General features: G+C 51.0%; 1 protein-coding gene across 1 annotated transcript; it reads left to right on the top strand.

Annotated features, from left to right (window-relative positions):
- Nucleotides 1-5,492: 5,492 nt before the first annotated feature.
- Nucleotides 5,493-9,719, top strand: RGS16 (regulator of G protein signaling 16). Its single transcript, XM_086462425.1, has 5 exons — nt 5,493-5,572; nt 6,901-7,002; nt 7,693-7,754; nt 9,089-9,255; nt 9,519-9,719. Exons 1-5 carry the CDS (start codon nt 5,493-5,495, stop codon nt 9,717-9,719), a joined length of 612 nt encoding a protein of 203 aa, XP_086318551.1.
- The last annotated feature ends 3,487 nt before the right edge of the window (nt 9,720-13,206 follow it).

Here is a 13,206-nt window from a genome sequence, read left to right as displayed (position 1 = left end):
TTGCCTCGTGCACAGCCCACCCTCCCTGCCAAAAGGTGAGTGTTTGCTGCATGGTCTGCACAGGGTTGCATTTAAAAACAAAAATTAAACAAGCTTGTTTTATTTTGGAAATTGGTGCAGTGGAATTTATCAGTCCCTCTGTCTTCTTTCTATGCCTCCCTTTTTTGCCCTAATTCCCTTCCCTTCTTTCATTGTTTTTTCCTTTTCATCTGCTGCTTCTTCCCTCTAAGCCTGTCTCTGAGCCAAAACAATTTGCATGCATCCAAGGAAGGATCTGCCATTAGTGCTGCTCTGTCTCTCCTCTTAGTTAGGATATATTTAGCCGTCATCTTTGTTGAGGTTTTTTTTTTTTGCTGTTCAGTGGCTTTAAACAGCAGGTGCCAGGAACAGAAAGAGAAGATTAAAAATACCTGCTGTCAGATACCTCTCCCTACGCAGATGTGCTCCAGAGCTGTGCAAAGTGAGCACGTGAGCAGAGTGGATAACAGCTGCCCCTTGAAAAGCTCATTTGTAATTCTAATTTTTTTTTATTTCAATAATCTATTTCCGCACTGCTACAAATTTCCAGAACAGCTATTTCCTCTCATGCTTCATGTGAACACAGAGTGTGCTTTCGTTGGGAATCAATTAAACGCCCCGTGGGTTAGGGTGAGGGCCTGTTGTCACACAGGAGCCACCAACGGACAAGCATCGCTGCCTGCATGGGCAGCTGCCTGTCCTGCAACAGGGTGGGGGTTACCTTGGGCAGGGGGGCACAGATGCAGGAAGGCTGACCTGCAACCATGTGGACATGGAGTCCTAGAGCAGCCCCTGACCATCCCTGTCTCATAATCTGTGCCCATGGCCAAGACGCAGGTGCAACGTGGCTCCTTGGGGACACCTTGCAAATGCTTTGCTCTTGTCACAGCCTTGGCAGCTTCCCCACTTCCCCCAGGCACCATCGCCAGCTTCTCAGTGATGCCGCCCTCCTGCCTGCACAGCAGCAACCTCCTGTCAACCCACCGATCCCCTGCCAGCACCCCTTTCCCCATCTTCTTTGCCTACATCTCTTATTAAATGCAGCGAGAGTTTAACAACAGCTTGCTGGTGGAGGAAGGGTCTGTGCAACATGAGCAGTGCCTTTAAGTCTCTCCCTTCTACTCCTTTGCAGTCAGCATCTCCCTGATTTAATGCAGACAGCTCCAGGGACTTGTGTTTCTGGCAGTCCTTGCTGAAGCAATGAAGAGAGTGCACAGTGCTGTCTTCAGGTTTTACTGTTCCTGATCACCACCTCTGTAGTTCCCCATCAGTTTAGGGGAAATCAGGTGTCAGACTCCGCAGTGAGACTGCCTGGTCCATGTCTTCTGTGATGCGGCAAGACCCCAGCAGCGTGGCTTGCCCTGGCTCTTCCACTCCTCCTCCCTGCCTCCCCTTCCCATCCATTTCTGTATCCTCCCCTTCTTATTCCACTCAAACGATATAAAAATACAAAAATACCTGGTACCAGGAACTCTCCTCAGAGCTTGGCTGTGCTTTGGGCACATGTGCAAGGGCTCTTTGCACCCTGTCACCAGTCCCTCCTCATTTCCCTGTTACCCGCCTCATTTTTGTAGTTTTGAGGCTGAAAACTTTATTTTCCTGTTTTTCAAGGTTGCTGGCACTTCACAAATACTAACCCAGAAACAACAGCAGCAATACCTGAGACTGAGAGTTTTTGTGTTTTGCTTGTGATGGGGAAGCTGGTAGCTGTACCCCTGCAAATACTGGTGCTGTGCCGCAAAGGGCGGCTGCAGATGCAGCTCTCCCACCGCAGGTGACCCCACGGTCCAGCCATCTCCCAGCCCAAGCATGCAGAGTCCCCCCCCAAAAAACGCTGCTTGGGTTGCCAGGACCTCCCTGGTGGAAATGAAACCCTGAGAGGTCCTGTCCCCATGGATGGGAGGTGGACTTCATGCCGGCAAGGCTGCGGCACCGTTACGGGAAGGGAGCCGGGCCCCAGGCGTTGCGACACAGATGAGTTTTTTGTGTTCCAAAACAAGGACTGATAATACAGGCGACTGAGCTGGAGCCGCAGGAGGCTGCTAAGCTAAATGAGACAGGAAGCACGTAATTAAATTAGATATAGAGCGGCATAAAGACATCTGAGTACACATACGTCGCTGGGCTCAGAGGCTATTGCATAACACTACTGAAGAGCTCCGCATGATAAAATATTGCACCTACCACATTCCACACTGGCAAGCTGCCTGCCCTTCAACAGCATTTCCCACCCCATCGAAGGGGAGAGTTAAAAAGCTGCCTCAAGGGAGCAGAGCTGCCAGCCAGAGATTCATGCAGGGGGCTGGTGGCTATGGCAGAGCGGGCACAAGGTCTGTCCCAGGCTTGGTGGGACAGCCCGATCCCATTCCTGCGCCTGGGCTCAGACCTGCATGTGTGGTACTGGCACCGTGCCGTGTCCCAGAGCCACGCACAGTTCAAACACCCAAGTGTGGGATGCCATCATAAGCACGGCATTTCCTATGGCTTTGTGCATCTTCTGGCTGAGCAACTATGGTGCCCAAGAAGATGCAGCCTCGGATTGACTCTTTTCCTCTCACTGAGGTTTTACAGAGGTCTCTCCCTCCTGTGGGGGCTACAGGAAACAAGCTCCCACCACAGGCATTTCCTCACTTCCGCCTTGCCATCAGCTTTGCTCACCTAAGCCAAGTGCTTCAAAAGCTGCAACAGAGGGGACAAGGTGAAACCACACATGCACTTGCCCAATGGACTTTTTCTGTGGGAAAAAGCAGTGGGGAGACGGGGGCTGAAGCGAAGTAGAGGTTTCAGCAGGCTGTAATACCAAGACAGAGATGCATGGAGTTTCTCCGCTCTGGCTTGCATCACCCAGCTCCTCTCCCATGGGCTGTGGCTGTTGCTGCTGTCCTGGCTGTGTTTTTGCCATGCGGTTACATTTCCTCGGCTGTTTCAAGCAGCACGTGGCTCCCAGCACGGTTATTGTCTCAGGGACCATGGACTTGGCTGCCAGAAGCCTCTGTCCTGTCTGTCTGTAACATGCGCCCAGCCTCCTGGGGGTATTCCTCTCGGCATAAACTATTTGGGGGATGCCACGAACACTGGGGAGAGTCACCAGAGCATCCTGTGACTTCGCAAATCTGTAGGTGGGAAACTGGGCTGCAGTGTGTGAGCATAGTTTTAGAGGGAAAAAGGACACAGATGAAATCCCACACCGGGCACATCCCAAAATGATGAGACAAAACAATGCCAGGGCATTGCTGAGCACTGCATCTGTGCAGAAAACTGGGGAAGAAGTGAAGATGTAGGCAATAGAGGAGAAGAGACATTATCAGCCCAGGCCCATGGCTGTTGTTGGCCAACTGCTACAGCTGGGAGGTAAGTGCTAATGCTATGTGTGCATGGCCAATACAGAAATACCCAGGTGTGACCCTCTCCTGTGGGTACCAGGAGCCCATACCCACGTCAGTGTGGCACTGCCACTGCAACACCAGTGCTCCCAGCATGGCAGTGAGCTCAGGTGGAGCATCAGTCTGATGTGGCCAAGCACTTCCAAAACCTGTGGTATATCAAGTGATGTCCACACTGTGGGCATGCACAGACCTTAGCATCTGTTCAGGCAAAGGCAATCTTACAGCCCTCTCACCCTTACTCTTCCCCTTCTTTCCTTAAATCCACAACAAAGATCACAGCTCTAATCATGGTTTTAAGACAGAGGGAAGACATGAACAAGAGCTTTCTGTAGCTCCAAACGTTTATCTGTACCTGAATATCTGCTAACCAGCAAGCCTTAAACTTGTTTATTCAAGTGAAAAAAAACCCAGAGCTGTCGGGAAAAAGGCTGTTCTTGTTGTTAAAGAGGAGACAGGAGCTAAAAATGTGTGTTTGTTTGGTCATCAGTCCTGGTGCCTCTTTTCTGGCTAGCTGTAGGCAAGACAATTCAGTGGCTTTTTCTAAGAGGTGGGAGAAAGACAGGAGTCCCCATTACAATTCAAGGGAGCTGAGGTGTGTAGGGCTCCTCGGAAAGTCTCCTGTCCTGATACCCTTGTACTTCTGCTCCCTGAAGGTACCTCAAGTGGAGTCTTTCTGCCCTGCCCAGGGCCAAGATGACTGCATGCTGCTGCCTCCCTTGCCACAGCTCATCTCCCATGGGCAAGACGCTCCGACAATGTCCCGTGTGTGATTAATGCCAGCAGCAAGAGTAGAAGAGCTCTGGAAAAATGTCTGTGCTGGCTACACAGCTGGTAATAGCAGGGACCGAGTGGGAAGGGAGAAAGAGGATGAGGAGTGGAGATGGAAGCTCTTGCCTCTGCCCTGGGATGGCCATGGGCAGGGGGTTTAGGGTCGCTCCCCCCACTGTAATGAGCTCTCTCCCAGAGCCACTGACTGGGGAATTGCAGGGAGGGCAGCTGTCCCGGACCCTGCGTGAACCTGACCTTGGCATAGGGGACCTGTTGGCTCTCATGGGCCTCTCTCCTTGTTGCATCAGACCTTGGGGTTTGCTGGTGTGCAGTGTCTGATGATGTTTTAACTCTTTCTTTTCATCCTTCTGTTTTGCTGGTTCATTCTTTCCTCTCCAGTTTCCAACCTCTCCCCTGCTTTTAGTCTCTTCTTTCCATCTTCAGTTCTCATTAAGATCCACCTTTGTTAGATGCTTTCCCATGCTTTGCTCAGACTTTCTTTGATGTGCATCCCCTCCCCTTCTCTTCTCCTATCTTAGACCCAGCAGAGAATTTGTGATGAAGTGCAACTTCTGCTGGCACGTGGGGTCAGACATCGGTCTTTATCTATTCTAGCTGCAGACTGGCAGTGTAATCTGTGGTGATGCGGAAACCTTACACCCTTCTGCTCTATCTGCAGTGCAAGGAGGGGTGTATATTGCATCGCCTTGAGGAGGAGTGCAAACCCTTCCCCCAGGCTTTGCATCGGCCCCTGAGATGCAAAACAGCCTGACTCTGCTGGGGACTGGCATCCCTTGCTTAAACCACCCAGGGAAAAGTGTGCTGCTGCTGCAATGCCACGATGCCGCCATGCCAGCCCTTGCAGAGCCGGGAGGATTGGAAGTCCTCGGGCAGCAAGACGGAGCTGACGAATTGCGTGAGTTACGGCGTCTGTTCTGTCCCTCTCGCTCTCCCCATCTGCGTACCCGCCTGCCAGTGGTTACTCAGCAGGCTCCACACGTCGGTGGAAATGAGCCTGTTTTTTCCCGTTATCGAGGAAGCAGTTATGACTGTGATGCTCAAGGACAAGCCTGTGCCCCCCACTCCCCCCTCCCCTGACAGCACAAAAGAAACCTACCTAAGCCGTTATCTTTGCCGGGCGCTGCCAGAGCAGCTTTTGGTTGGCTGGAGGCTGAAACGATGCTGGGTCCCCCTCCCAGCTCTCCCGCCTCCCACTCAATATAAAGCATAGCTCCTCGCTGTTTTCCAGCCGACAGCACGCGGGCGCAGGTGGTGTTGCAACTGCCCTTTGCCCGCCCCTGTCACCACCATAAGGACCTGATGAGTTGCTGGATGCCTGGGTGTCCAGCTCTCAGCATGTGCCGGGGGTTAGCCACACTCCCCATCACTTGTCTGGAAAGGTAAGGGGCTTTGCCAAGCCGCAGTTCTGGGATGCAGAGGGTTAGCTGGAAAAGATGCACCTGACTTCAGAGCGACTGGGCCAGCCTCTGCTGCTGTGGCCGTGATGTTTTCATAGAAATTGGGGTGTAGACTGCAAGCAAACATGCAGCGAAGGATGGCCCAGGTGATTTGTTTTGGCTGCATACACTCTGCTCCCCAGGAGGGGAGCGTAGAGGTAAAACATGCAGAGGGAGAGGAGGCTGGGTAGTGTTGCCTTGTGTGTGTCCAGGTGTACAAACACACGAGGGTTATTTCTCTGGCTCCATCTCTGCAGAACTTGCTTCAAGTTGACAGCAGCAGGACTGTTTTCATCAACACCGTCAAAATACTAAAAGTGACATGTTGCTCCTCCTGCCAAACATGGCTACAAAGCCCCACGCTGCCGGCTTGACATTTAAAGCTTATTTTTGTTCGAGCGCCTTGGGATGCCTGAATGAGCTGCAGGACACAAATAGCAGCGGAGCCACACGCTGCCTCGGGGGGACCCCGAGGAGAGGAGCCGATTTAGCAGCAGCTCCTGCCGTATTGCCGCAGAGACCTCCCGGCAGGGAGGTGCCACCGCCGCAGAGCCGCGGTGACAGGCAGCCACGTCCCAGGCACTCGCAGAGGGGGCTCTGGCACAGGAGCATCGTGCTGCCACCGGGCTCGCTGGGTCTCGAAGGCATGGGGTAGGTGGATGGTGCCACCGGGGAGCGCAGCCACCTCCACAGCGCGGTGGCAGGCTCCTGGTGACTCAGGGGCACCCCCCAAAAAGGAAGCAGCAGGGGAGCATCAGCCCTGCTGCAGCAGCCTCACAGCAGGGAGGTGCTCCCGCTCCGCTGAGCAGAAAGCAATTGCTGTGTTTTTCCAGTGCTTCGAGAGCAGCGTAGGACTGCCAGGAAAGGGGGGACGGGAAAAGGAGCCAGGTTAGCTCCGGGGAGCTGGCGGGGGGGGGGGGGGGGGGGGGGGGGCTCCAGCTGGGCACTCGGCAGCTGCTACGCTACCTGCCCCTGAGGAAAAAGCTCACCGAGCTTTATAAATGCATGCGGCGCTACCTGGGAATCGAGCAGGAGGAAACAGTCCCCTGGGCTTAATGCACTGCCAAGCATGGTTGCCAGGGAGCAGAAAAAGCAACTGAGGGAGCATTTATTTCATACATCGAAAGGCAAAGAAGCAGCTGAAGCTGAGGAGCGAGGGCTGCCTCTCCGAGCTGTGTCAGGTCTGTGGGGTGCAGCCCCTGCAAGGCGGGGGGGTGGCGGTAGCAGGCTGGTGGTCCAGCAATCCCACCTTTCCCCTTCCTCTCTTCCAGAGCCAAAGATCTGAAAACCCGCTTAGGGATCCTGCTTCATAAACCAGAGCTGGGACACAGGATCGGGACCTCCAGCAAGCTGCAGCTGGGCTCCAGGCGGAGGTAAGCCGACCAGTACTGTGTCCCAGGTTCAGCCCGGACAGGTCCCCATGGACCAGGCTGTCCTGGGGGGATGCTCCTGTGCATCTGTGCAGCAGAGAGAACAGAGAGCAGCTCACCCTCCCCATGGTCCCACCCCAGCAGGCAGGGAAGGCGGATCACTTCCCAGCTCCACCAGTTATAAAATCAGACAGGATAACTGATGCTCTGGCATTAGGCACAAGAGAGCAGGGCCTTAGCAACAGGCAAGAAACCCAGAGGGCTCCCGCAGTTCCTGGTGTCTCAGACCAGTGCCTGGGACCCCTGGGGAATGCAGGCAGCATTAAAAGTGAAATACTAAATATTGCTGCGGAAGGCAGGGTGTCTTCTAACAGAGGAGGCTTTGCTGGGCTTGTACCAGCAGAAAAGGGCTCTTCTGAGTATCCTCTAGAGAAGCTACCTGGGGAAAGCTGCACTATGGAGCTGAGGTCTGGCGAGCCGTCGGGGAAAGTAAAAGACAGGGAGAAGGGAAAGAGAGCCCACAGGTAATGGACACTGGGGTCTTGCTTTTGTTTCCTACTGAGTGCCGCTGCCTCCCTTCTTGCAGTGTCTCCCAACAACAGGGCCGCTTAACTGAAATGCTCCCACCCTTTGCCGTGGGGCAGAATTGTTGCCGGCAGGACAGCGAGCCTCATATCCTTCTGTCTTTTCCAGAGATTCCTCACAAGAGGTACTTGAATGGAGGGAGTCCTTCGACCAGCTCCTGAAGAGTAAAAGTAAGTAGGACCTTGTTTTCTTCTTTTGGTGAGAGCGTGTAGGACAAGCACACTTCCAGTGAGCAAGGGGGTGACTGAATGTCTGGAGACAGTGTACGAGGAAATCTTGTCTCCTCCTCAAATGAGATGATTTAGGATTTAAAAAGAGGGTCCTTACCTGCTGTTACAGAGCTGATGCACACGGCTCATTGCTAGGCTTGTGAAGCTGTACCCTTTTCTTCTGGCTGAGTGATTTTTGGGGGTCACAAGCGCTGTCTCGCAATACTTTGCTGCTGCCTCAGGACGGGAGCATTGGCATGGGCATTCTGTGTGCAGCAGTCTGTCAGGGGGAGCGTCACACCATGCCCTGACCGTCCCTTTCTCTGTACTCAGGAGAAGGCAGTGTGTCTGCTCTCGGTGTCCTCCTTTGCACAGCAATGCAGCCATCTCCCCACAGGATTTTGTTGCTCAGAAAACTGCATTGCTGCCCTCTGTCTGTCTGTCCTGTGCCTCCAGGGATGGCTCTTCCACAGGGAGAAGGAACTCAGCTGCTTTACTGAGTTACATGTAGGCGTTTTCCCCTCCAATATTTACTAAATGTTTGGTGATGCGCGGGGTTCCTGTAAGATGCTGCCTCCCTTTCCCCAGTACAGACAGTGCCTCCAGACCCAGAGAGGGGACCTCTGAGTCCCATACCTAATCTCTTTCTTATGCTGGGCTTTACAGCAGGTACACAACGGTGGAAGTGCCAAACTTTAATACAAAAGTAGTTGACCCCCTTAAAAGCTATTCCACAGGAAGGGAAAGTCCTTCCATAGTGCTAGTTTGGGGCTAGACATCTTTTTTTTTCCAGCCTTCCTCACGTGCTGTGGTGGCTAACAAGCATCTCCGGCTTTGTACCTTAATACATCCCACCAGCCTGGCTCTGAAATCCTTGCTGCAATTACTCTCTTATTCTCCTCAGCAGCTCGTTCACCCTAGATCTCAGCTGAGAAATAAAAATAAAGCCATCGCTGCTCAGTTCCTGCAGGCGTACTGATACGTCAGTGGATTTCTTCTTAGGTAGAATTAGCGCTTTTCCGAAGCTGTAAGAAAATACTCTGAAGCCTCATTATAGAAAGGTCAGATAAATAAAATCAGAGGATTACTTGTCTGTGGGAAAGGATTTTATTGGAGTCTAGAGGCCAATTAGCGGTGTCTCAGAGGGTGGAATTTGCCCAGAGGGAAAGGAAATCTGCAGATGTCATGGTCTGAGCTCCCAGGGCCATACTTGCAGGCAGCACCGCATCTGGCAGCCATCCTTCTTTTCCTTCCCCTCTTCTGTCACGTTAACTGCTCTTCTCTCCCCTCCTTAGGTGGGGTGACAGCCTTCCACACCTTCCTGAAGACAGAATTCAGCGAGGAAAACCTCGACTTCTGGCTGGCGTGTGAGGACTTCAAAAAGACCCGGTCGAAAACCAAGCTGGCCTCCAAGGCCAACAGGATTTTCGAGGAGTTTGTCCAAAGTGAGGCACCCAGGGAGGTGAGAGCATTTTCTGCCTCTGTCCTGTGGCATCGAATAGGGTGGGAAAGGAATAAAATATCCTGGTGGGTTTTATTACAGTGGGAAGATGTGCTCTTATTCGTGGGAGCTTTCGTTTCAACCTCGCATGGTCTACCAACATGAAGGGATACAAAGGCTTGCCAAGCATCTTCACCCTCATCTGAAGATGAAGAAAGCAGTTTTCCTTCCCCCATGGAAGGAGAGTTAATGAGTTAATCTTTGTGGATGCTGTTATCTTGTAGGTGAATATTGACCACGAGACTAGGGAGATCACTCGGAAGAACCTCTCAGGCGCCACCTCCACTTGCTTCAATGAAGCCCAAGCCAAGACCCGCACCTTGATGGAGAAGGACTCCTACCCCCGGTTCCTGAAATCTGCCTCCTACCGGGACATGACCAAGCAGGCCACCAGCCGTGGCATCAGCAAGCGGTCGCATACCTGACCCAAGCCTGAATTTGCCACGGGGGGACGAGCTAGGGGACCAGGCAGAGGTTGAGAGATGGTTTGTGAGGGCTGAGGTCCACACAGCAGGGTTTTGGCTGAAGTCCTGGCTTTTTAGCAGGATCCCCAGGACCTCAAGTTCTTCCTGGTTCCCACTGAGCTGCTGGGAAGAGAGGTCCTCCCTTCCTGGAGAAGTGAAGAGGGTGGGAACCCAATGCCTCCCCTTGCAGCACAGCTGGAGACCTGCGCTACCACAGGGACAGAAAGAAATTGGATTTTAGTTGCAAGCCCGGGAAAAAGACACCGGATTCCCCTGACCATCTGTAACTGCAGAGCTCCCTCCTGCTCTCAGGACCCTGCCTCTGACCTGCAGCATCAGCCGCTGGCTGCAGAGCCAGCACAGGAGCCTGCCATTCCCACAGTGCCCGGGGCAGCTGCCTCAGACCTGCCCACAGGTCTTTTGCTACGAGGGAATGGCCAGAATAAAAGCCCAAAGACTACGTGGCATTTTCAGTCTGAGAGACCCTGTGCCTGCTTTCTCTTGATCCTCAGATCCTTCTTCTGCCGTTTCCTACGCATGCTCTGCATCAAAGCTTTACACCTTCTTGCAGTACAGCCTATCCCTAGCAGTGACATTTTTGTCCCTCGCTTAAGCTACATGACCTTTAGATTGCACATAATCTTGGGTCACACGCATAACTTTTCATGACTATCATTGTTATTTATTTTATCATTATTATTATATATATATATTTATTAGAAGAGCACTGCTGAAAGCATACACATGTTCCTTGGTCTGAGGAGCCTGAAAATTAAATTAATTTAGATATTGCAGCACTTAGCATGCCTCCTACCTTTTCTGTTATAATAACTTAAGAGAGATGACCAGACAGATCCGTACCACGACCATGAGCGAGGTATGCAAATAGCAGCAGTGAGAGCTGCAGTCCAGCAAGGGCTGCTAGAGGGGTCTAAGGCAGCAGATTTCCCGTGAGCTTGGAGGACCGCTGATGGCAGTAAAAGGAAGCTTTGCAGTCTGTGCTGTTTCCTTTCTCCCCTTAAAGATGTGGACAGCATCTCGGCAGTAGACTAGCAGCTTATCCTAGACAGAGAACAGTGATGTAAAACAGGCACTTTGGTGAGTGATCTTATTTAAAACTTACTTTTTACACATGGGAGAGAAAACCTGGGGCTTTCCCCTGGTTTAAAATTGTGCTTGGTGTTCCCTTGGCCAGTGAAACCAGTCTGCAGCCGTGGCACTTTAGCAGAAACCTGGGAAGCCAAGCAAAACACTGATGTATGCCACGAATTCAGTGTCCTGGAGAGCGGCAGGGCATTTCATCAGCTCAGACCTGTGGGACGAGCTCTCCAGAAAGCCCCTCTGAGCAGGGATTTCTGGGTCCCACAGCCACCTCGGAAAGCTATGGATCCCATTTGGCAGCAATGGTGCCAGCAGCTGCATAGGTGGGTGACGGGGAGCGCATGAGTGCTGGGTCATGGGGAACATGCCACCAGCATCGTTTCCTACTGAGACAGCCTGGGGCTGCCACATGCAACTCCGTTTACCCCTAAAGACTAAACCTTGAGGTCCTTATCCCGCTGGTACTCACCCCTTGCTGAGGGACCCATCTTTTGCCCCCCCGAGCATTAGCCGGAGTACAGGATTGCTCAGGCTTTTCATGGCTGTTTGAGCAGAGCAAGGGACCGAGGACGATTTTGGGGACATTATTCTGAGTCCTATTCCTCTTTCTCCATCTCGGTTCTACCTCTGAGCCTTGGTAGGTCCTGGCTGCATTTACAGGGAGATTTTAGCTGCTTTCTTATTTATTATTTATTTTTACAACTGGAACCACCTTCGTTGTGTTACTGAAGTGAATGACACACAATGGTCCATTTTCATTACTAATATAATATTGTCATTATAAAATAAAATGTAATGAGGAAAATATGGTGACAACACTTTTTTTGGGTTGTGGGCTTTCAATTAACTTTTACATTCTAATTTTGAATGACTTGCAAAGCATACTGAAGAGAGTTGCTTGTGTTGGATGGCTCAAGGGGCATTTATGGTCACTTTAAAAGTTGTATTGTCGGGAACGGGAAAGGAAGGGGAAGATTTACGAAGAGTAAAGCTTTCTGGTACTTAGCTTATTGAAGAGAACTGAACAGTTCAGAGCTAGAATGAAAGCAGAAGTTGTTTTGAATACACTAATTGCCAGGGTGTTCAGTACTGTTTATGTTGCTCACCACTTTCTGAGTACTTTACAGGACTGCAGTTCTCCATACCAGTTTGGTATCAGTAAGACACCATTGCCTTAGAAGCACAGGAGGATTCAAGTGAGGGCTGCTGTTTGCAAAAACTGCTTTTGGCTGACTGTCATAAATAATATTTGATTTTTATCAATAACTCAGCTGATAATTTAATTAATTGACAAGGGGGGGAAGTGTCTGGTATTAGAAGGGTTGTTAGAAAACATCCTGCCTCTGCTGCAGCATGTGCTGACTCTGAGGTCTGAGCAGTCCCCTGTGTCCCTGTGGGACGTTTTAGGGGGGCAGAGGAGGGTGGGTGGTGTGTGCACCTCCAGGGACCACGGGAACACTGGAAGGCCGCCTGCAGCGTGAGTGATGCAGGGAGGGGAGAATCCAAGTGCAACCCAGAGATGCTAATGCTCCAAATAAAAACCAGATAAAACATGTTTTTAAGTTTTCTTCTTTCTATTTATTGCATGTTCTGGAAGCTAAAATTAGCTGGCCTGCATCAGTGAGTGAAGGAGAGTGTGAGTGGACTGCCAAGGCGGGGTTAGTGTCACAGGTGACTGTAACTCAGGAGCATTTAGGTCCTGAAGTATCACTGTAAGCACAAGCCAGCCTCTGCCATTAAAAGCCTTTTACAAGCAAATGCGTCTGTAACAACACCTTGCGTCTCTTCTAATACAGACACGGCAGAGTACAAGGATCATTGCTCATTGTAAAATACGTTGACTCTTCTCCAGCCCTATTCCCTGCAGTTGTCATCCACCTAACCAGAGGAAGGTAGTTCAAACTTCCCTTTATCTTTTATTCACTATTTCATTAAATGTGGCCTTGTCTTACAAGACAGGCCATTTGGAATCGCAGTAATCTGCGTGTGTACCTGATCTTAGTGCATGTCGGAGGGAAGAATTGAGCTGAAGGATGTCCAGGAAGTATTTAAATTATGTGGCATGAAAGACTCAGCGAGAGCAGCAAAACAGTCTGGAAGCAGATAGAAACAGAAGAATTATTTACTTTTTTAACTGCAGTTTCTAACTGAAAAAAAAGGAATATTTTGTCTTGAATAACTTGAAGTTAATTTAAAACTGATATAAAAAATATTTAAATTGGCCAACAAAAAAAGTAAGAAAAATTTAGAATTAAAATCTTTTTGAGCTTTCCTTAGAAGGAAGTTTGGGGCTATGTCCATTGTTGATGCACCATGCATGGAAACGGATGGCCCAGGCTGAGTCTCA

This window comes from Leptosomus discolor, chromosome 3, assembly GCF_034619465.1.
Source record: "Leptosomus discolor isolate bLepDis1 chromosome 3, bLepDis1.hap2, whole genome shotgun sequence".
Taxonomy (NCBI): domain Eukaryota; kingdom Metazoa; phylum Chordata; class Aves; order Leptosomiformes; family Leptosomidae; genus Leptosomus; species Leptosomus discolor.
The sequence above is the reverse complement of the archived record's forward strand: the minus strand, read 5'-3'. Positions and strand labels throughout refer to the sequence as shown.